Below are 23,414 nucleotides of genomic sequence, written 5' to 3'. Positions count from 1 at the left end.
GGAGCGCCGCACAAGCTTCTTGCACGCTTCGATGGAGACCACCACCAAGCCGTCTAGGAGGTGGCAACCTCCAAGAGTAACAAGCACCACGGCTTGCAACTCGATCACCTAGTGCCACTCGATGCAACCTCACGATGCAATCGCACTAGAATCGCTCACTCACACAATCGGATGATCGCTATCAAGTATGTGTGAGATGGAGGGCTCCTAAGCACTCTCAAGCATGGACACAAAGTCCCCCAAGGTGCTCCACACCAGCCATGGCCGAAGGCCACTTCTATTTATAGCCCCAAGGGCTAAACTAGCCGTTATCCCTTCACTGGGCAAAAATCGGGCCAACCGGACGCTCCGGTCGTGTTGACCGGACGCTGGACCTCAGCGTCCGGTCGCCCGCAGACGGCCACGTGTCCCGATTCCAACGGTCACTTGACCTGACCGGACGCAGCAGCTTCAACTGACCAGACGCTGGACCTCAGCGTCTGGTCGTTTCCAGTAAGCTCCCCGAGGCGTATTTCTTCGACCGGATGCGTCCGGTCGCACGTGATCGGACGTAGCCCAGCGTCCGGTCACACTCCAGCTTCTGCGTCACCATATGTCAGCCTGACCGGACGCACCCAGCCAGCGTCCGGTGCTTTCAGACCCAGCGTCCGGTCAGTTGACCGACACCAGCGTCTTCGCGACCAACTCGTTTTCACTTCTAACTTCTTCACCCTTGCACCAATGTGCCAACCACAAGAACTTGCATCCGACGCAATAGAAAATAGGCATTCCATTTTCCCGAAAGCGCCGAATCAACTTGCCACGCCACTCGATCCTAGCGACGATGCAAAGTTAGATCACTCGAGTGGCACTAGATGACCGATATGTAAACAAGTTTGCCCCTCTTGATAGTACGGCCATCTATCCTAAACCCGGTCATAAACTTCTCTACACACCTATGACCGGTGAAATGAAATGCCCTAGGTTATACCTTTGCCTTGCGCATTCCATTCCATCTCCTCCAATGTCGATGCAACACATGCACCAACACGATCAACAATGATATGATCCACTTCATATCATCACATGATCATATTGGTTCATCGATCTTGACTTTACTTGCTCTTCACCGTCGCCATCGTCCATCGGCGCCAAGTCTTGCTCAAGCTTCACCACCACGCGGTCCATCACTCCAAAGCCTTCGACTTGCCCTTCACGCTTGCAACCGGTCCATCAAGCCAAGTCTTGTCTTGATCTTCTCCACCTAGATCACATGACTCAATGTCATGTCTCATGTGCATTTAAGCTCCTTCATCATCACATGTGTGAGCTTTGCAACATTTCCAAGCCATTTTCACCTTCATGGCATATGTTGCTCACACACATGTACATGTGGACCAATCACCTGTGTATCTCACATAAACACAATTAGTCCACCTAAGTTGTCACTCAATTACCAAAACCAAACAAGGACCTTTCAGCTGCTCGTCCATCGAGCACACACCGGAGCCAGGGACGTCGGCGAGGAAGCGTCGTCGCCGAGTTGCTCGTCCACCGCGGACTCCTTTCTCGCTCAGATCCCAGGCGAGAGCGCGAGCAGGACGGGTGGCCCTCATGGATCCCAGGCAGGACAGATCCAAGGCAGGGCGGTGGAGGGCTGCGGCGGCCTAGGGGACGGCAACGAGCAGTCGACCTCGTGGCCCCGAGGAGCAGCGCCTGGGTGGAGGGCGGCAGCGCCTGGAGGAGGGTGGCAGCGCCTGGGGTGGAGAGCGCCTCGCGCTCGCCGGAGGAAGCCGCCTGGAGAGGAGCTCGTCGGAGGAAGCTCACGCTCGCGTGGAGGGGAGCTCGCCGGAGGAAGCTCGCACAACCCTAGCCGGCAACGCTGGGACGAGCGGGCGCCGGAGTGTGGCGGAGGGAGGAGGAGACGCGCCGGGGGAGCGGGAAGGAGGGAGGATGAGCCACACCGGGGGGAGCGGGAAGGAGGGAGGAGGAGCTGCCCCGCGCGCGACGAGCCCCGCCGCCGGGAGCCGTTGCCGCACCGCGCGCCGTGCGCTGCCAACGCCAACGCCGCTGGATGCCCCCGATGCCCCGGTCGATGCAGCCGGCCCGTGAGAAAGACACAGCTTCTTTATGGAGGCTGAATATAAGGATAAGGGGCAATTTGGTCTTTTCGCCTTTGTTTTTTCAGATTTTGAATTTTTTAATTCATTTATTCCATGAGACGACATCCAAACTAGGGGCAAACGGATGATTCAATTCAAAATAGTAAGGGCAAAATCACAAAGTTAAGAAAACAAGGGCAAAATCATAATTAGACTCTACGTAAGGGCAAGAACACCATTTTCCCTTGATAAAAGCAACAAGAGTAACCCCACCGGCCCAACCTGACCCATGCAGCAGTGCAGCCTCTCGGGGTCCGGTCCACCGTCCAGGCCACAACTCGAGTTCCCCCGCCGTGATGTCCCATCACCGGGCGAAGCGGTCGTCCGACAGCGCAGCCACGATGGCATCGCCGGCGGCGAAGCGCGCCCGCGCCCCTTCCGCGCCGGGGTTCCCCACGAACAAGGAAGCCCCCGACCTGCCCTCCAAGACCCGCATCTTCTGCGATATCCTGGCCTCCCGCGCCGACGACGACGTGGACGCCGCGCTCGACAAGGCCGACATCCGCGGCGTAACCACCGCTGACGTCGAGCAGGTGCTCCGCTTATCCTACGCGCACCCGTGCGCCGCCACCGCCTTCTTTCACTGGGCGGGGAACCGGCACCTCGGCCACGAGCACCACTCCCCCTACTCGTGGAACCTCGTCGTCGACATCCTCGGTACAAACTGCCTCTTCGCGCGCATGTGGGACACCGTCGACTCCATGCACTCGCAGCGGCTGCTCTCGCTCGATACTTTCGCCTCCGTATTCTCCTCCCTGGCGGCGAGCCCCGGCTGTTCCTCGCTCGAGGCGTTCATGGACATGCCGCGCTACGGCATGACCCAAGACACGCCGGCGCTCAACTCGCTCCTCTCCGCGCTCTGTCGTGCGGACCGCCTCGACGACGCCCGCGCCGCGATCCCAGTAGCCCGCGCCGAGGCCGGCACGCGCCCGGATGCCGACTCCTACGCCATCCTCCTCGAGGGCTGCGAGGCTGCCGCCGCCCCGCGGGCTGCGCGCGACGTGTTCGACGAAATGGTGCGCGACATCGGTTTTGATCCTGACAACGTGCCTGCCTATGACGCCTTCCTCACTACGCTTGTTTCAAGCGACTCCTCCACGGCGCTACCGGAAGCAATGTACTATCTAGATTTCTTAAACAGGCAGGCTGTTCGCCAGGAGCAGGAGAGAGGTTCTTCCATGCTGCTCTCGGCGCACACCTTGAGGCAGGAGAACTGCACGGTGCCACTTGTCTATGGGATAAGGGGTTGTTTGGTTATTTAGTCGCTCCTAAAATTTATGTCACATTAAATATTTAGAGGCTAATAAGGAGCATTAAATATAAATTAATTATAAAACTAATTACATAGATGGAGGCTAATTTTCGAGACGAATTTTTTAAGCCTAATTAATCTATCATTAGCACATGTTTACTGTAGTACCACGTTGTCAAATCATGAACAAATTAGGCTTAAAAGATTCGTCTCGTAAATTAGTCGCAAGTTGTGTAATTAGTTTCGTAATTAGTCTTTATTTAATACTCCATGCATGTGTCCAAACATTCGATGTGACAGGAATTTTAGGAGGAGAGAAAGGAACCAAACAAACCCTAAGTTTGTTGGGCGTGGAGGACTCGTGCCAGACGTGGAAATGTACAACACAGTGATCATGCTGCAGGGCACTCTTGGGCATGCTGAGGTGATGGTGGATTATCTCGACAACATGATCTTCAATGGAGTGTTCCCTGGTACCTACACATACAATGTGGTCCTCCAGCTTTTGCTGGAAGGAAGGGAGCTCCATAAGGCAGCGGCAATATTTAGCGAGATGGTTAAGAACGAATGTTGGCCAAACAAGGGAAATTGTTCACTCGCACTTCGCTTGTTTTTGGATGCACGCTATTGGGAGACTGGGATCAAAGTCTGGAGCTGCGTGGTGGAGAATGGCTTGCCACCTTTAGAGGAGTGTGGGAACATGCTTGTGTCAAAGCTGAAGGATGTCAGGCTACCTGAGGCATGCAAGTATGCAGAAGACATGGTTGATCGGGGTATCAAGTTGAGTTTATCGACACTGTCCAAGCTGAAGCGGTGCCTGCAGAAGATTAAGAAAGGAGACATCTATGATCACCTACTTAGAAAATGGAAGGGACATTAGTTTGTTGAGCTCTCTTGTATGGTTAACCTGATTAAAGACAGGTAGGATCTCTTAGTGTCGACACTGATGTTGAACCTTTTATCACTTTGGAACGTTTCAAACAACAGTTGGAGGCCTCAACTCCATTATCATGCTTCGAGCATGGCACCAATCTGGAATCTCCGCAATAGATGCATGTTTGATGGGATCTCATCTAGTTCGAATGGAGTTTTAGAGTTCATCGGGAAGGAGCTACATTTCTAGTGTTTAGCTATGGCTCGAGGGGTTTCACATCTCCCCCTTAGGTCCAGCGTTAGTTTGCTGGCCGAGGTTGTTTGTGCTTGTAGTCTTTGGCGAGTTCCTTTTCCTTTTCTTTTTGTGTGTGTGATCCGTCTGTGTCGTGGGGTTGTGTGATGTTGTTGGGTTCTATCCCCTTTTCTTCTTAATATATTGATACACAGATCTCCTGTGTATTAGAGGACTAACCCTCAAGATTTGAGGGTTTCTTTGTCTCCATATCTCCCATGCTGTAATAATAGACTTCCAAAAAGAATTGATGCGGCACTCTGGATTGTATCAAAGAAGATGGCACGATCCCAATAAATCTCAATAAAGTTCTAGCATCTCGTGCTGAAGTGGTCCATGTTTATGTTAGCTTGAGACCTCTCAGATGATTCCAGGGACCTCTCTAAAAAAAACAGAATTAAATTGAAGACAAAAACAATTTGATATCTGCTCATTATTCATAATAGATAGACACAAGCTATGCCTCCTAGCTTATCTAAAAACCTGTCGACAAATTAAGTGATATCTATGACGGGTTCTAGACCTCCTAAAAGAACAACATTTGATTGGGCAGAAAATAGAAATACACATTTGTTCTCAAGATCTCAGAAAATAGAAATACACATTTAGCAGTATTAATACGTCTTGCAAAGAAGATATAGTGAAAGGTAGAGAAGATTTGGGCATGTTCGGCCGGTATTAAAACCGGCTGATAAGCCGACTGAAGTTGTTTTGTTGTGAGAGAAAAATAATGTAGATTCTAGCTGATAAGCCGGCTGATAAGTTCAAGCGAACAGGCCATAGAGAAAAGAGGAGTAATAGAACCTGTAAAAAAGGCTGACCCACTCCACAGAGGGCGCGGCAAAGCCGAGCTGGTTTTCTAGTTCATTCCATGTCAACCTCCATGGCAACTTGAGTTGAGGCCCTGCAGTCTCAGTGTTGGTTTTGTACATAGCATGGGCACCAATACTCCTTGCTTCGCAATATCAGCAATGCCACACTGAAATTACTCTGTTGGCTTTCAGGGTTTTTTTTCCTAAGGTCGACACCTGAATATACGGAAATTATTTGGTGAGGACGTCCGTCTAGGCATATTTGTCCGGACTCCCATGTTCTCCGGCTTGCGCAGCCATCCGACCCAACAAGCCTGCTCCGCTCCATCTTAAGTGTTTTATGGTTTCTAAAAAAAGACAACTATATTTTTCTTTCCCCACCGCCGCTCGCCCGCCGCACGCATGCGACCACCGCCCCCATCCACCTCGCGCCTTCTCTAGCTCGTCTTCTCCGCCCCGACGGCCTTCTCCAATGTGGGTGTGCCGCACCCAGCCCCCATCCTACGCTCCTCCACGCCCCCTTCCACCTCGCGCTGCCGCGGCCATGGCGTGCACCGTGTTCGGCCGAATATATCGCGGTAGGAAGGGGAGGCCTGCGCATGCGCCTGGGTATACGCTGGGTAGCTCTTGACGTCCCCCAGACTCGAGCTTGCTACCGCAGTTCCCCACCAGGTAGGTCCTGGTAGCCGGCGACGCTGTGTTTTAAGTGTTTAAGACATTTCAAACTTATGTTTCAAGTGTTTCATCTAGATGTTGCAAAAGTAGATTTGCGATGATGCATATGTTGCAATGACAATGTATGCATGTTGCAAGCCTATGTTTCAAGTGTTTCAGGTGTTTCAGACGTATGTTTCATGGCTCTACCCACATGTTTCAAGCGTATATTTCAAGTGTTCGTATGTTTCATACTTATGTTGCAAGTATTTCATCTGGATGTTGCAAAAGTAGATTTGGATGTTGCATTTGTTATTGTGCCTATACACGCATGTTTCAAATAAATGTTTCAAGTGTTTCATCTGTTTTCGTACGTATGTTGCAAATGTTTCATTTGGATGTTTCAAAAGTAGATCGAGTATTGCACAATGCCGATGGCTGGCAATAGCGGCTTGTCGTAGCCGCTTGTCGCTGCTGCTGGGGCGCAGCCGTGGGTCAACCCATGTGGATTTGCCCCGTGCGGGCGTGGGGTGGGCGCGGGGACGCGGTTCCTATGATGGACGTGGGCGCTAGTGTTGGGTAGGATGTGGACGTGAGGCGCTGGGCGGGATGTGAATGCAGGTTTCCCCGTGCTAGGCAGGACGTGGGACGCAGGTGTAGGAGCCACGTCCGATCGCTACATCCCGTCCGGACGTTCGGACACTACAAGAATATATGATAGATAAATCATTGATAGAGGACCGAAACTTCATGGTACACACCCATCCTACACCCCGCCTTCGCATGTTTGGATGCGCCTATTACCCAAACCTGTCATCCACAGCTCCACATAAGCTATCACCTCGCTCATCCTTGTGCATCTTTCTTGGCTATTCCACCAATCACAAAGGGTATCGGTGTCTCGACCTTCATTCCAATAGGATCTTTGTCTCTCGACACGTTGTGTTTGATGAGTCATTTCCCCTATTTCGATATGTCCACCTCTCCCTTGCTTCCCGCCACCTTGGATTTTTTGAGCGATGATGACTGTTCCACTTTGCCCATTGGGCCTAGTGCTATGCATGTAGGTACACTTCCTCCCGACGATGCTCCCGCTGTGCCCGCACCAGTAGCCTCACCCGCTTGGCTGCTAGGTGCCCTCGAGCCGATGCATTCTACCAATGGGTCATCCCTACTGCCCCCGTCACCATAGTCGAGTGCCGCTGCCCATACGGATACCACATCCCAGGTTGTTGTCAGCGGTGCCTCTAGGCTCTATATCGGCTCGCCCTGCATCGCTTCCCCTGCGGACACCTTTGTGGTAGGCTATTGCCAGCGGTGCTAGGCGTGCCCCCTAGGTACACTGCTACCACGGCTCCGCATGTCATCGCTCCTATCTCCAATGCACACGGCATGCGCACCCGTGCCATGTTCGCTTCATTCAGCTGGTGGGTCGCTTCAACCTCAACACGGCAGTCCTCTCCCCGCTACTGACGTCATTTCGGTCTGCTCTAGTTGATCCAAACTAGCGTGCTGCCATCCAGTCTGAGTTCGATGCCCTCTTGGCAAACGACACTTGGACCTTGGTGCCTCACCCTTCTGGAGTCAATGTTGGCACTGGCAAATGGGTCTATCGTCATAAGTTCCTGTCAAATGGTTCTCTTGACTACTACAAAGCTCGATAGGTCTTACGCGGTTTCACTCAACGTCTAGGGATTGACTATGATGAGACTTTCAGTCCAGTTGTGAAGCCCGCCACCATTCTTGTTGTCCTTAGTTTGGCTGTCTCAGTCCTGGCCCATTTATCAGCTCGACGTCAAGAATGCATTCCTGCATGGCACTCTGACCGAGATAGTGTACTGCGTTCAGCCGTCTGGTTTTGTTGACTCCTCAAGGCATGATGATCATGTTTGACACCCACACCGCTCACTCTATGGATTGAAGTAGGCCTCTCGCGCTTGGCATAGTCGCTTCGCTTCTCACATCACATCCCTTGGATTTATTGAAGCTAAGTTTGACATTTCTCTATCCATTCAACACTAGGGCGCTGATGTGGCTTTCTTACTTCTCTATGTTGATGATATTGTTCCCATGGCTTCATCATAGAGTTTTCTTCAGCAGATTATTTCATCTCTTCGACAGAAATTCTCTATGGCAGATATAGGTCCTCTTCATCACTTCTTGGGTATTACTGAACGTCATGATGATGGTTTGTTTCTCTCACAACGACAGTATTTGCTGGATATCCTGGACCACGCTGGTATGCGCAATTGCAAACCTTACAGTACCCCTATGGACACTCACTCCAAAATGTCTACTGCTGATGTTACATCGGTGTCTGATCCTACTCACTACCGCAACATTGCTGGTGCTTTGCAGTATCTCACCTTTACTCATCTGGATATCGCTTATGCTGTCCAACAAGTCAGTTTGCATATGCATGATCCGAGAGACCCTCGTCTCGCTGCTATGAAGCAGATTCTGCGGTATTTATAGGGCACTCTGGATCTCGGCCTCCACCTTTACTACTTCACCGGCCGACCTCATAATTTACTCTAATGCTGATTGGGTTGGTTGTCCTGACACTCGGAAGTCCACCTCCGATTATGCTGTCTTCCTTGGGGACAATCTCATTTCTTGGTCCTCCAAGCGCTAGTCGACAGTGTCCCGGTGGAGTGCTTAAGCCGAGTATCATATCATGCTTGGTTGCGCCAGCTTCTCAGGGAACTCCACTGCCTTGTCCATCATGCAACCCTTGTTTATTGTGACAACATCAGTGATGTTTACCTCTCCACCAACCTCGTCCAGCACTAGCGCACCAAGCATGTAGAGATTGACTTACACTTCGTCCGTGAACGCGTCGCTCTTGGTGAAGTTCACGTCCTGCATGTTCCTACTTCGTTCCAGTACGCTGACATCTTCACCAAAGGATTGCTGACGTCTGTCTTTATGGAGTTTAGGTCCAGTCTAAATGTTCGCAGTGCTCCTAGTTTCTACTGCGGGGGCATGAGTGTAAGCCCATGGGCCATGGGCCTGCCGACCCAGGATCCCCATCGTGGCTATAATATGTACTCACTGATTGTCACTAATCAAGGTTAATCGAGTGTTCCCTAATTCATACGCTCTCAATTTTCACAATGGCATGTAGCTTTTAAGAAAATATAATAGATCTTGTGTATTATTAGCCATGATTTAAGTCTCTAGGATTATGATTGGATGATTTTATTTTTGTGGGAATTTCTTAGATTATGTTTTTTTTTGTAACACATCTCGTAAGAATTCACACCTCTAAATGCACATCACATTCTATGCAGAACAGAATAGGAGGTTGCTCACTCATCAACTGTCCGAAAGCAGCCCACTCTGACTGCCGTTCCCCTGTCTCCTCCCCAACCCCAAGCAGGGGAGGGATGCTCTGCTCGCTCCAGAACACCTGGTCGGGATCCACCTCGCCCTTCACCACGGCCAGCCTCCTGAAGTTGCCCCTGAAGTACATCTGCCCCCACGCCCTGGCCGCCTCGTAGGTCGTCTCCCCCTCGACGTTCTGCCCCAGATCCAGGTCCCTGAAGTTGATGTACGCCGCCCGGGGCCTCGCGCTCGCGTACGGCGTCATGAACCGGTGCACGCCCCGCACCCACGCCAGGTGCGCGTCCTCGTAGGCCACGTTGGCGTCGCCGCCCCACTTGACGAAGTACTGCACGTTGTACAGGTACCCTCGCCGGTGCGCGTACGGCGTGGCCGACTCCGGCGTCTCGCCCATCGCGCCGCCCTGCGGGTCCACGTTGATGGACCCGCCCCTGTCCTCCACGACCCGGGCGAGGAGCCCCGCCAGCCCGGCCGCCGGGATCGGGGACGTCACGTAGTCCAGCTTCACCTTGTAGTAGTCCTTGGGCTGCAGGCTCCGGTCCAGCCTCCGCGGCCTCCGTGTACCCGTAGAAGTAGAGCATCGACTGGATCCAGCTCATTTCTCTGCAGTCGCTCGCCCTGACGCCGAGCTCCGGTAGGTGGGCGATCATCTCGGCGACCATCCCGCTGCAGTTGCCGAGGAACAGCGACTTGAACGTCACCAGCGGGTGCCTCTCGCCGGCGTCGTCGAGCTCCGGCTCCATGGCCGCCTTCACGAACAGGTCGTCGGGGAGCGCGTGCGCCACGCGCTGCCACTTCGCCAGGAGCCGGACCGCCGCCTGGGTCTGCCGTCGGTCCCCGCGGCAGATGAGGCGGCGCACGGTGAAGGCGGAGACGACGCGCGGCACGGGGACCAGCCGCACCGTCCAGGAAACCACCATGCCGAAGCTCCCGCCGCCGCCGCCGCGGATGGCCCAGAAGAGGCCCTCGCCCATGGCCGCGCGGTCCAGGAGCCTCCACTCGGCGTCCACCACGTTGTCCGCGCCGAGCCCGTGCTTCCGCATCATGGGGCCGAACCCCCCGCCACTGAGGTGGCCGCCGACGCAGACCGTGGGGCAGATCCCCGCGGGGAACCCGAGCGCCCCGCCGCTGTCGCGCGCCACGGCGTAGTAGAGCTCCCCAAGCGTGGCGCGCGGCGTCGACGCGGACGTCGCGGAGCGTGGCGACGTCGACCACGGCGAAGGGGCGGGCGCCAGCGCTCGGTCCTCCGGGCCGGGCGATCGAGCGGTAGGAGAGGCCCTCGTAGTCGTGGCCGCCGCTTCGGGCGCGGACCGTGAGGCCGTGGCGCCGGCAGCAGGCGACGCAGGCCCGCGTATTGGCGACGGTCGCCGGGGGTCAGGAGCAGTGCCGGGCGCGGCGTCCGCGCCGAGGCGAAGCGGAGGTTCTGGATGGTTGCGTTGAGCAGGGAAGGGTAGGAGGCGGCCGACAGCGCGTGGACGAGCCGGGACGGGTCGGCGGTCGCCGGCGAGAGGCGCGCGACGCAGCGGAGGAAGCTCCCGTGGAGGGCGTCGCCGCCGTCGTCTTGCTCCTGCAGGGTGTTAGATTGATCTCAATCCCAAACTGGCTCAACGGCCCGGTTGGGCCTATGATCCGCATCCTGATCGGGGGCGTCCAGCCCACTATGGCTGAAGGGTCCCTGTCACACTGCGCAATAAATAGAGGTGGGGTCGGTGGCTCAAGTTACGAGGTTCGCCTGAGCTACAGTTCTCCACCGACACCTAAACCCTAATCCGATCTAGAGGGGCGCAGCCAGTGACGGGAAGCCACCAGCCGTGCCGCCTCTGCATCTACACCGAAGGGCTCCCACGACGCCGGACTGCACTGCGCCGCCACCGATCATCACCGCCGGTCGCCACTGCTCATCACCGTCCTCTTCCCCGACCGTCGCTGCCCTAGCGCAGACACCGACTCCATGGCGGACGCGAGCGGATCCTCCTCTACGGTGTCAGGTTCGACACGTTCTTCCACTCCTCCCTCTAATCTCTGTCTAGAACATGCACTAGGACATGCTACCCATTCAATAGCAAGTACCTGGCTAGATCTATGTGTGATCCTATAGTCTAACAATGGTACCGGAGCTAGGTTTTCTAGAGTTTTAGATCTAGAACGGGTGAACGATAAAACACAGAGTAGATCCGTTCGGATCTGAGAAAAGAAGAGGGTTTTTCTAACCCTAACCCTAACTGGGTAAAAGAAAGAAGAACAACAGTGAAACCCTAACCCTAACCAAACCCTAATTTCGACCCTAATCCCATCCCCAACCCTAAATCGCATAGATCCAAAAAGACAAGGTAGAAATCGAATAGATCCGAGAAGAAAAGAAGAAAAATCCAATCAAAGAAGAAACGGAGAAGGGGAAACGACAAACTTCACCACTGTACCGCGTTGTCACCTCGTCGGCTCGCGAGAAGGAGGGGCGAGTTGCACGGGCGCGTGCTCGTGGGGCTGAGAGAGAGAAGGTGGAGAAGAGGCCGGGAGATCTAGGGTTTCAGGGTTTCGGGAGCTCCTCACCGTGGGGATCAGGGCACCGTCGCTAGTCCGCTCGACGGCGGCGCGCTCACCCGCGTGGGGAGCGCGCGCTCCGACGAGGGGGCCAGCAACGGCACCATGGTCTCTCCATTTTCGCTCGGTCGCCCGTCGCTACTGGTGCGCTGAGGAAGAAGGAGCGAGGCGAAGAGAGAGAGGAAGGAAGAGAATGGGGTTAGGGTTTTCAGGGGGCCACTGCCGTCACCATTTTGTTCGACCGACGCGCGTGTGCAGCCGTCCGATGCAGACGAGCGGCCGAGATCGATCGGGCTGTCTCGCGGCCCAGGCGGGCACGTGCTGCCGCGGCACTTTGCTAGCCCAGGCCCACGTTGCGGCCTGGGTGCGGCCGAGCGTCGCGCAGAGCAGTGGGCCGAGCCGGTTTTGGCCGGTTTGGGCCGAGAAAGGAAGAGCATGAGCCCGGTTTCGTATTTTTCTTTTTCCAGGAAAATTGAAAAATGGAAATTGGCTCAAAGGAAAATAGAAAAAGTATATTTTCCCTGTGGGTAAAAATTCAAGAAAATGAGTTTATTTTTCCGCTGCGTATTTAGAGATGTTATTTTATTATTAAATTCAAATCAACGGGAGAATTTAATTTTGAAAATAGATATGTTTTTAATTGATTATAATATTGTTATTATTCTGACCAACGTTGATTAATGACAATATTATGATGTTATTTATGATGAGTTTTGTTATGCATTAATTCTATTTCTGTCTAACGGTGATGTAGAATTAGTGTAGAGGATAATTGTATGTTTTAATTTTGACCAATGTTGAAACTAAGGCATGCAATTGTTATTATTATGTTTATGTTCTCACTCTATATGAATTGTGTTTTCAGGCGGATACAACTTGATGGGTTGTATCAAAGAGATCCTCACTCTCAAAGGTGATAACTACACGGAGTGGAAGAAAAAGATTGTCATGGCCTTCATTTTGGCTGAGGTGGACTGGGTAGTCACCTCACCATATCCCACTAAGCCTGTGGCACCGATGAGGGAGACAAACAAGGCTGATACCGCTTGGGCAACAAGAGAGGGATTTTGCATCCTAAACGATGTCCTATGACTTTGAGCATAGGAAGTGGGTCACTGCCAACAAGAAATATATGGCTGTGATAAAGAATACGATTGGGCCTGTAATTGTGGTCTCAATCCCAGAGTGTGACACCGTCACCGAGTACCTCGAAAGAATAAAGAGTCAGTTCACTGGCTCTTCAAAGATATATGCTACCCAGCTGATAAAGCGGCTGGTGACAGAGAGGTACTCTAGAACTGATGGCATAAGAGAGCACATACTAAGGATAAGCAATTTGGCATCCAAGCTAAAACCAATGGATCTGGCTCTCAAGAAAGAGTTTCTTATCTATCTGATTTTTGCTTCCTTGCTAAAAGAGTTTGACACTTTTGTTATCAACTACAACATATAGCCCGAGAAGTGGGACATGGAGAGGCTCATGGCTATGTGTGTGCAAGAGGAGGAGAGAATGAAAGCTACCAATGGTGGCACTATCAATTATCTTAAAGACAACAAGAAAAAGAATACTAATACTAACTCATCCTCAAAGTCAAAGGGAAAGGGTCCCATGCTGCCTTAGCCTCAACAGAACAAGTTCACAGTAGAGAAAGATCAGTGTCTCTATTGCAAGAAGACGGGACACTATAAGAAAGATTGTCCCGATTACTTAAAGATGATCATGGCAAAAAAAGGTGAGAACATTATTACGTTCATAAATGAATCCCTGTATGTATAGTATTCAAAATCTACTTGGTGGATTGACTCAGGTGCAACTGTTCATGTTGCTAATTCTTTATAGGGATTCCGTTCGACGAGGACTACGCAAAAAAGCGAAAGACGCGTTAAAGTTGCAAATGGAGTCCGAGCAGATGTTGAATCCGTTGGCGATCTTTCTCTAGAGCTTGCTGATGATTTCACACTTTTACAGAGAGATGTACTTTATGTTCCCTCCCTACAGAGAAACTTGATTAGTGTTTCATGCTTGGACAATGATAGATATGATTGTCATTTTGGAAATAGCAAATGTAAGATAATATTTAATAATGCATGTGTTGGTCTTGCTATCTTACAAAATGAGCTTTATTTGTTATCACTACGTGATGATGTGAATGTTGTATGCGATGATGGGAACGTTGCGTGCGACAATGAGAATGTATCCTCGTCTGCAGATGTAAACAGAAAACGAAAGAGAGCTCACGATGCGTTGTCGAAATTATGGCATCGTCGTTTAGGCCATATTTTGAGGGGAAGAATAGAAAGACTAGTTAAGAATGATATTCTTTCTCTATTAGAGCTCTCAGATTTAGAACAATGCAGAGAATGCATAAAAGGAAAGTATGTAAAGAAAATTAAGAAAGATGTCAAACGAAGCGCATGAATTCTATAGATTATTTACACAGACATCTGTGGTCCGTTTCCTATAAAGAGTGTGGATGGTTATGATTCATTCATAACATTCACAGATAATTACTCCCATTATGGCTACATTTATCCAATAAAAAAAGAACAGAAGCATTGGATAAATTTAAGATATTTAAGGCAGAAGTTGAAAACCAACACAATTTAAAGATTAAGATAGTCAGATCTGACCATGGGGGGAGTACTACGGTCGGCATACCCTATATGGCCAAGTTCCTGGACCTTTTGCAAGGTTCTTATAGGAGAATGGCATAGTAGCCCAGTATTCTACACTGGGCGAACCTCAGCAGAATGTAGTAGCTAAAAGACGCAATCGCACCTTAATGGATTTGGTGCGTAGTATGATAAGTTACTCCACCTTATCGTTGAGTCTATGGATGGAGGCGTTAAAAACCGCCATTCATGTTCTCAATAGAATACCAAGTAAATCGGTGCCTAAAACACCGTATGAGTTATGGACAGGAAGAGTACCCTCACTAAACCACTTACGTGCGTGGGGGAGTCCTGCTGAGGCTAAAGTATTTAACCCAAACATTGGGAAGCTAGATCCCAAAATAGTGAGTTGCTATTTTATTGGCTACCTAGAAAAGTCAAAAGGTTTTTGTTTCTACTGTCCAGACACACATACAAAGTTTGTGGAAACGAGACACGCTGTCTTCCTAGACGATGAAATGATGAGGGGGAGCATGGTAGCTCGAGAAATTGACCTTAAAGAGAAGTGGGTGTATGTGCCCACTTCGATGATTCATGAGCCATTTTTCTCACTACCTATTGTCACTGCACCGACAGTGCAAGACACTATGGTGCCAGCACCTGTTGTTATTCCGCCTGTGGCAACAATGAATGACGATGAGGAACATATTCTTTAGGATCCTATATAACCTATTGCCACACATGAAGGAGAGCAACAACAGCCTCAAACAGAAGATGTGCCAAATGTGGAGGCCCCTAGAAGGTCTCAAAGAGTTAGAAAATCAGTTGTTTCTGCTGACTATGAAGTATACAACACCGAGGAATTTCAAATGAAGGATGATTCCACCTCATTTGAAGAAGCCATGAGAAGTGATCATTCATCAAAGTGGCTTGAGGCCATGGAAGATGAAATGAAATCTATGAATGCCAATAAAGTTTGGGACTTGGAAATAATTCCTAAAGGAGCTAAAACAGTAGGCTGTAAATGGGTCTACAAAACAAAACTTGACTCTCAAGTGAATATAGAGAGATATAAAGCATGACTTGTGGCAAAAGGCTTTACGCAAAGAGAAGAGATTGATTACAAAGAGACCTTTTCTCTAGTCTCATGTAAGGATTTCTTCAGAATCATAATAGCATTAGTGGCACATTACGATTTAGAATTACATCAGCTGGATGTAAAGATGATATTTCTCAACGGAGACTTGGAGGAAAATATTTACATGGCGTAACCGAAAGGTTTTATCATGGAAGAAAAGAATGAAAGGGATGCCGCCTAAAGAAATCCATTTATGGATTAAAATAAGCTTCAAGACAGTGGTACTTGAAGTTTGATCAGACAATAAGAAATTTTGGGTTTAAAGAGAATGTTGAGGACAATTATGTCTATGCAAAGTTTAAGAATATGAAGTTTATCTTCCTTGTCCTGTATGTGGACGACATCTTACTTGCTAGTAGTGATGTTAGTCTACTACTGGAGACAAAGAAGTTTTTGTCCTCAAAATTTGATATGAAAAATCTTGATGAAGCCTCGTTCGTTCTAGGGATCGAGATTCACCGAGATAGAAGTAAAGGGGATATTAGGACTGTTACAAAAGGCATACGTAGAAAGAATCTTAAAGAAATTCAGTATGCACAAATGTAGTCCCTCACCTGCTCCTATAGTCAAGGGCGACAGATATGGGGATTTTCAATGCCCTAGGAACTAATATGAGATCGATCAAATAAAAGCGGTTCCATATACTTCAGCTATCGGAAGCTTGCAATATGCTCAAGTATGTACGCGCCCTGACTTGGCATTTGTTACCGAGTTACTTGGTAGATTCTAGAGCAATCCTGAAACAAAACACTAGAAATTAGTAAAGAAAGTCTTGCATTATTTGCAAGGAACGAAAGGCCTCATGATGACGTATAGAAGATCTGATTCACTCCATATAGTGGGATATTCATATTCTGATTATGCGGGAGATCATAGAAAATCCACGTCTGAATATGTATTCACTCTCGCAGGGGGAGCTATTTCATGAAAAAGCTCAAAGCAACCGTCACTACATCGTCCATAATGTATGCCGAGTTTGTAGCGTGTTATGAGGCAACGGGGCAGGTGAACTGGCTAAAGAAGTTCATACCCGGTTTGAAGGTAGTTGACGACATTTATAGATCACTTAAGTTATACTACGATAATAATCCAGCAGTACAGTATGCTCACAACAATAAGTCAAGTGATGCTGCCAAACACATTGACATAAAGTATTATAATGTGAAAGATAAAGTCCGGGATCATGTCATAAGTCTTGAGCATATAAGTATCAAAAAGATGCTCGCGGACCCGCTTACAAAAGGCTTACCACCCAATGTGTTCAGAGAACATGTAGCCGGCATGGGTTTAAGAAAAAGTCTATAATTCCTGGACAAAAGAAGGCCCAAAGTTAAGTATCTATTTCAGAACAGAGTGGTGTGTTGTAGCTGTTAAATCTATCGGCAATTGACTATGACGTTGAAACATGCTCTACACGCTAATCTGTAATGGAATGAACAAAAGTAAATGATATGAAATTGAAAGATGGTAGAAGATCAAGGGGGAGATTGTTAGATTGATCTCAATCCCAAACTGGGCCCAACGACCCAGTTAGGCCTTTGATCCGTGCCCTGATCGGGGGCGCCCAGCCCACTATGGCTGGAGGGCCCCTGTCACACTGCGCAATAAATAGAGGTGGGGGCCGATGGCTCAAGTTACGAGGTTCGCATGAGCTACAGTTCCCATCAACACCTAAACCCTAATCCGATCTAGAGGGGCGCAGCCAGTGACGGAAAGCCGCCAGCCGCGCCGCCTCTGCATCTACACCGAAGGGCTCCCACGACGCCGGACTGCACTGCGCCGCCACCGGTCTTCACCGCCGGTCGCCACTGCTCATCACCGTCCTCTTCCCCAACCGTCGCTGCCCTAGCACAGACACCGACTCTATGGCGGACGCGAGCGGATCCTCCTCTGCGGTGTCAGGTTCGACACGTTCCTCCACTCCTCCCTCTAATCTCTGTTTAGAACATGCACTAGAACATGCTACCCATTCAACAGCAAGTACCCGGCTAGATCTATGCGTGATCCTATAGTCTAACACGGGGAACAAGGCGGGGCGAGGAGGAACAGGAAGAGGAGAGAGAGTTGCGCCGATCTTGGTCGCACCATCGCCTTGGTCTTGCTCGTCATGCCTTGCTCCTGGCCTCGCCCTCTCCTCTTCTTCTACCTACACCTACTCTGCTCTTGGAGTGTGTGGCTAAGCAAGAATGGATTAGTTAGTAGCTTAGGACTGATAATTCAACGACGTTGGTGAAAACTTTGAAAAATAATAAGAAAACTTAGTGACAAAAATATATACTAGCACTCAAAAGGCTTCAGTGAAAGGTTTTACAAGAAAGCCTTTGGAAATTGGAATACAAGTAATTTTACAAAATTTCACTGGAACCCAGGCATAAAACAATCGATGGAGGCAAGCCAGATTGGTGGCTCTAGTGAGCAGGGGCTCTAGTTTAGTGCTCCGGCAGATGCCGCTGGAAAGTCCTCGGTTGCCGTTGTTCATGCACTCGCGGCAGCAGGTGGGAAGGAGTGAGGGAAATGGCGATGGCGTCAGAGAGGATGGGTCGTCGTTGCGCCGTCGTTTTCAGGTACCGCCAACGTTAGCTCACCGTCACTGGTGGCGTCTCATACCATAAGCAAGTGCTCGATTTTCCTGTGAATGGAACTGATCAAGAGTGAAATTAAAAAAAGAAAAGAATAAGAACTGATCAAGAGTGCTCAAGAGTCAAGGCCATTGACTCCCCATCCCGAGGCCTACAGCTGTAGGGTGTGTCAGGTTATGGCAAGGCCGCAAGGGTAATGAGGTGAGTTACATTGTTGAGATGAAGACGACGGAAGATGAAAACGATGGCAGTTGACAGCTTGACGGGCGCCATGTATGATGTATAGCCATGTTCTAGCGAAGGGTGAAATCAGACATCGCTAATGCATGGGGCGTCCGTCCCGGTGTGTGCATCTGGCCTAGGCCTGCGTAGCGAATCGGGCCCAACAGCAATTAGCCTGTTTTTTCTCTGCGCTATTTCCTCCATCTCTACCCCGCAACATAACCCCTATGGATGGAAATCCTCACTCGCTTCGCTCGTCGCAGCTTTAACGTATCAGGCGCTCGCCCCACTCCGCCTAGCGCTCCCATCCCTCTCTGTGCCGCATCTGCCGCCATGTCGCGCCGACTCCTCCTCTAGAACCTTGCCACACTGCGCTCACGCTTCCTCCAGAACCTCGTCGATGCCGGCGTGGTCAACGAACCTCGTCGATGCCGGCGTGGTCAACGAACCTCGTCAACGTCGGCGTGGTCAACGAGTCGGACATCTTTGGCGGCGTGGGGGACGACAACGGCGACCTCCTCCGGGCGCTCATCAACGCGGACCTCCTTGGCGGGGACCTCGACCTCAGCGTGTGGAAGCTCCTGGCCGTCGCGGCGCTCTCCTTCGCCGGTGTGTCCATGTTGCTCGGGTATCTCGTCCAAGCAAGGTGACACGCAACGCATGTTGCAAGCTTACATTTTAAGTGTTTTAGATGTTTCATCTGGATGTTGCAAGTGTTTTATTTTGATGCTGCAAAAGTGGATCGTGATGTTGCACATGTTGCAATGGCTTTACACAGCTGTTTAAAGTGTATGTTCTAAATGTTTTATCTGTTTTTTCAAATGTTCATTGCAAGTGTTTTATCTGGATATTGTATATGCTTGCAATGGGTTTTTAAAAGTTTTCATGTGCTTTTACAAGTGTTTCAGCTATTTTATACAAATATTGTAAATATTTTATCTGAATGTTTTAAAAGTAGATCGAGATATTGCACGTGTCGAAACCCGCCTGTCACAACGGCCTACTGCAAGATGTTGTGCCTACGCATGGGGAAGCAGAGGAATGGAGCTCTGCTCGGCAGCAGGTGCGGGGAGTGGAGGGTAATGGCGGCAGGGGCGCAGGCACTCCCCGCGCAGCATGCGGATGTGGCAATGGGCGAAAAGTGGAGAGGGCGCAGTTTCACGGGAGCAGCAGACCGCCGGTGTCAGACTCAGAAACAGACTGCGGATGCAGAAACGACAGCCACGGGCATCCGTTCGGGTCGCTAGTATTGCCTATCAGACATTGGTCTGCTTGTTTAGTTGGGTGAAATTTGAGAATTTAGCTACTGTAGCATTTTTGTTTTTATTTAGCAATTAGTATTCAGTCATTGACTAATTAGGCTCAAAACGTTCGTCTCGCGATTTTCAACCAAACTGTATAATTAGTTTTTTTTTCGTCTACATTTAATACTCCATGCACATATCGTAAGATTCGATGTGATGGCTACTGTAGCATTTTTTGGTAAAACTTTTTGGACTAAACAAAGCCTATATACATGAGAACAAAAACACAGCCAGACGCATTACGGATTTACTGTCTGCTGTTCAGGAATGTCTCCCCGGCCCTAGGTTGAAAGAATACCAGTGTATAATTTTTAAGAAAACACAAGTCCTTGCTTCGTACTCTTGTTTCATACTCCCTGATGACAGGAACTTTGTACTCAGCTATGGAATTTTACCACCCTTTTGAAGAAAATCTGTAGAGACCACAATCACTACACAAATGTCCGTACTGTGCCCATACCCAAACACGTAGAAACCTTTCCCACAGCCAGCTTCAATTTTCCAGACGGGGGTGACAGTAATTCGTCAACAAAAAACTTAAACGCAGGTCGGCAGATAAAGCATGTAACCAAAGGAAAGCCAGATCACAAGCTGCGCTAGGAGATCAGACTAACATGTTTTCAAGCAACAGCACAGTACGATACGGACACTGAAATAATTCATACGGCGATTTTAGCTCCGCTAGTAGACTAAAACATCAGGCCAGAGAATACAAATTGAACAAAAACCTTGCAAGGTGATCTTGCGTCCGCACGGAGCTGAGACAAACAGCTGTTTTGAGCACAGGTGAGGGTTTACGACGTGTTGGCCTGAGCCTTGTTGAGGATGACACCTTCGTACTTGACCTGGAACCACTTCATGGAGTCCTCCTTGGTCACCCTGTGCTGAATCCCGACACGGGACTTGCACCTCCTGCGGCGCGCAACACGGTAGCCAGCACGCTCGAGCACGACGTAGAAGTCCATTCCATAGATGCCTGTTGATGGATCATACCTGCAAAATACATAAGACACCGCTGAGTGGCTCTAGAGAAACAGAGCATAATGAAGACTTTGCAGCTCTGCCGATATAATTAAATTTTGCATTGGTGTGCAGCTTATTAAAATTTTATAAGATAGCTAGCATCATTGTTAGCAATGCACAACTGACGTCTGGGATTCACATCAGCCAACACTTCAGGTCATTAAATGGCTATTGGTACATTCTTTACAGCATAAGGAGTAACAAGGCTTAAAAACACTAAACATGGCTCATCAGACAAAAATTGGAACAGCAGGATAACAATTAAATTATATATGGAGCACATTTCAGTATTAACCGTAGGAACAAACACCAAATGTAAATATGCAAAACCAGATAACCTCTGCGCAGATGACAACATTCAAGAACTGCATTGTACCAACAATGCACAGACTAAACTGTAAACTTCCACTGAACTAGCATTGCACTGACAGAAGATAATATTATCCACTTGTATGACAACTAACTATGCAATAACTGCAGAAAGGGTTGTGATTTCTGGATGCTCTGTTAATAAAGTTGCCTATTACCTCGGTCTTAAACAACAAACACCTAAAACAAAGTTTTAATAAATTTTAAAAACATGCTAATAGTTAACTAAAGCCTCTATCATGTTCAGAATCAATTACTGGGCGTGGAGCTAATGGACAAAAGGAGTAGAAAACAAGCCAAGGATTTACTAGCACCAGATTATCACTGCAAACACTGGTACCGCCTCTAAGTGTGACCACATGGAAGCAGAGGACCGAAATTTTGAAGCTTGTAACAACAGCAACCCATAACCTCGGAACCAGTTGATATCGCAAAAACAAGAATGTACTGGCGCAACATATGGCCTTAATCATAGCTAAGATTCTCGTAAAGTAAGACGGAGCCGTACTTGATACCAAGGTCGATGTGCTCCTGGATGCCGAATCCGAAGCACCCGGTATCGCTGAAGTTCCTCCTGAGCAGCTCGTACTCCTTGACCTTGAGGCCGCTCTCAAGCAGCTGCATGGCCTTCTCGCCCCTGACAGTGACGTAGCAGGCGATCTTCTCGTTACGCCGGATGCCGAACGACCGCACCGTGTACCTCGCTGCAAGACCAAGACCAAGGCAGCAGCAGGCAAAAGGACCCACCCCCGTCAGCGCAAGGCAAGAAACGGAGCCGCACGACCACAGCACACACTCACCCTTGGAGAAGACGGGGGTCTGGCCGCTGAGCTGCTCGAGCACCTTGGCGGCGCGGGTGAGGCGGTCGCCGCTCTCTCCGACGGAGATGTTGAGGACGAGCTTCTGCACCTTGATCTCCCGCATCGGGTTCGACTGCTTCTTCTCGGACGCCTGCGGGACGCCGCGCGAGTTAGCGTCACATGTCACAGGCGGGACGACGAGGAGGAAGGTGAGAAGATGGGTATGTGAGCACGAGGACGGAATGGGTACGGTACCATGGGGGCGAGGAGACGGCCGGATCCTCTTCTCCTCCGTCTCCTTCGGCGGCGGCGGATGGTGGAGGCGATGGGCGTCTAGAGATGAAGGGGGTGGCGGCGCGAGGTTAAAAGGGAGCAACCCTAGCTGTAATGGTGGTGGTGGGAGCTGGGATAGGCTTTTCATGGGCCTGTTTGGGCTTTTTGGGACCATGTGATGGGTTTTGGGCTTTGTTCAACCCAGGCCGAATATTGGGCTCCTCTCTGATGGGCCGAAGAAAGGCCGAATGTAGCAGGCCGGCTGGAGTACCGTCGTCTTGTACCTTGAGCTGTGTGTGCAGGCGCATCGCCGGGCAAATCCCCTTTGGCAGGGTAGGGGGTAGGCCGCACCTGCCAACGGAGGGTTGCCCTGCAACGGACCTCCACATTTCAACAAACACATGCTTCATTGCTTCAAGGATAGGTGAGATACCGATCGAAGGTAGGCATGCATGCATGCCGTTCTAACTTATACCATGCCGGAAAGGGCATAACCGGCAGGACATGCGCCGTCCTCCTTTCACCGCGCCGGTAAAGCAAGGCCGGTCAGCCGGAGAAATCTCAAAAAAAGATATATACTCCTACGTGCCAACAAATGCAAGCCAGAATCCATCGCTTTATTCCGATGGCGATGGAGATAGGTCACATGCATGCCTGTTACGCGACGAAAGGCCGCCGCCTCTTCTGATCGAGGACGAGGAGCCTGGCAAAAAAAAAAAGAAAAGAAAGATCGCAGAGGTATGTGGCTTTGGCTGTTGTTGCTTAACCGAGTGTGAACTGTAGTTGTGTGATATCTGCTCGATGAGACAAACTGACTGCTCTGCATCTAAACAAACGCAGCAGGAAGGAATCCAGGGTGAGACGGGCAGGCGGCTCTTGGGAGCCCCAACAGCTAGCCCCCCTTCGCTAGACGGCATTGCACAATCTCACAACATGGAGAGAGAGAGAGATTTCATGGCGACAGACTAGAGAAGATCCGTGCGAATGTCCAGCGGCAACGCGCACACAAAAAAGGCACACAGCTCAATCATGTTTCCTTTTTTCCTTTGACGAGATGCGATTATTCATGCTTGGTCCACATGCCAGGCAACCAGCTGAAAAAGAAGAGAGAAGCTTCCCTGGAGTGGTTCCGATTGTGTAGCACATACCGAGCATATCCAGATTTCGTCTTCAGATTTCCCCT

At 50.1% G+C, this 23,414-nt stretch overlaps 1 protein-coding gene and 2 pseudogenes across 1 annotated transcript; 1 reads left to right on the top strand and 2 right to left on the bottom strand.

The window, feature by feature from the left end:
* Positions 1-2,437: 2,437 nt before the first annotated feature.
* Positions 2,438-4,273, top strand: LOC136463148 (pentatricopeptide repeat-containing protein At1g77360, mitochondrial-like; annotated as a pseudogene).
* Positions 4,274-9,262: 4,989 nt separating this feature from the next.
* LOC136463146 (berberine bridge enzyme-like Cyn d 4) lies at positions 9,263-10,938 on the bottom strand (annotated as a pseudogene).
* Positions 10,939-20,301: 9,363 nt separating this feature from the next.
* On the bottom strand, positions 20,302-22,341 carry LOC136463145 (large ribosomal subunit protein uL5-like). The gene is made up of 4 exons (XM_066462172.1): positions 22,214-22,341; positions 21,959-22,109; positions 21,667-21,862; positions 20,302-20,759 (listed from the first exon to the last, which is right to left on the bottom strand). Exons 1-4 carry the CDS (start codon positions 22,214-22,216, stop codon positions 20,561-20,563), a joined length of 549 nt encoding a protein of 182 aa, XP_066318269.1. The 5' UTR covers positions 22,217-22,341; the 3' UTR covers positions 20,302-20,560.
* Between the last annotated feature and the right edge of the window lie 1,073 nt (positions 22,342-23,414).

The sequence above is a fragment of the Miscanthus floridulus genome, chromosome 7 (genome assembly GCF_019320115.1).
Source record: "Miscanthus floridulus cultivar M001 chromosome 7, ASM1932011v1, whole genome shotgun sequence".
Classification (NCBI taxonomy): domain Eukaryota; kingdom Viridiplantae; phylum Streptophyta; class Magnoliopsida; order Poales; family Poaceae; genus Miscanthus; species Miscanthus floridulus.
Note: the sequence above shows the minus strand (reverse complement) of the source record. Positions and strands in the feature narration are given on the sequence as shown.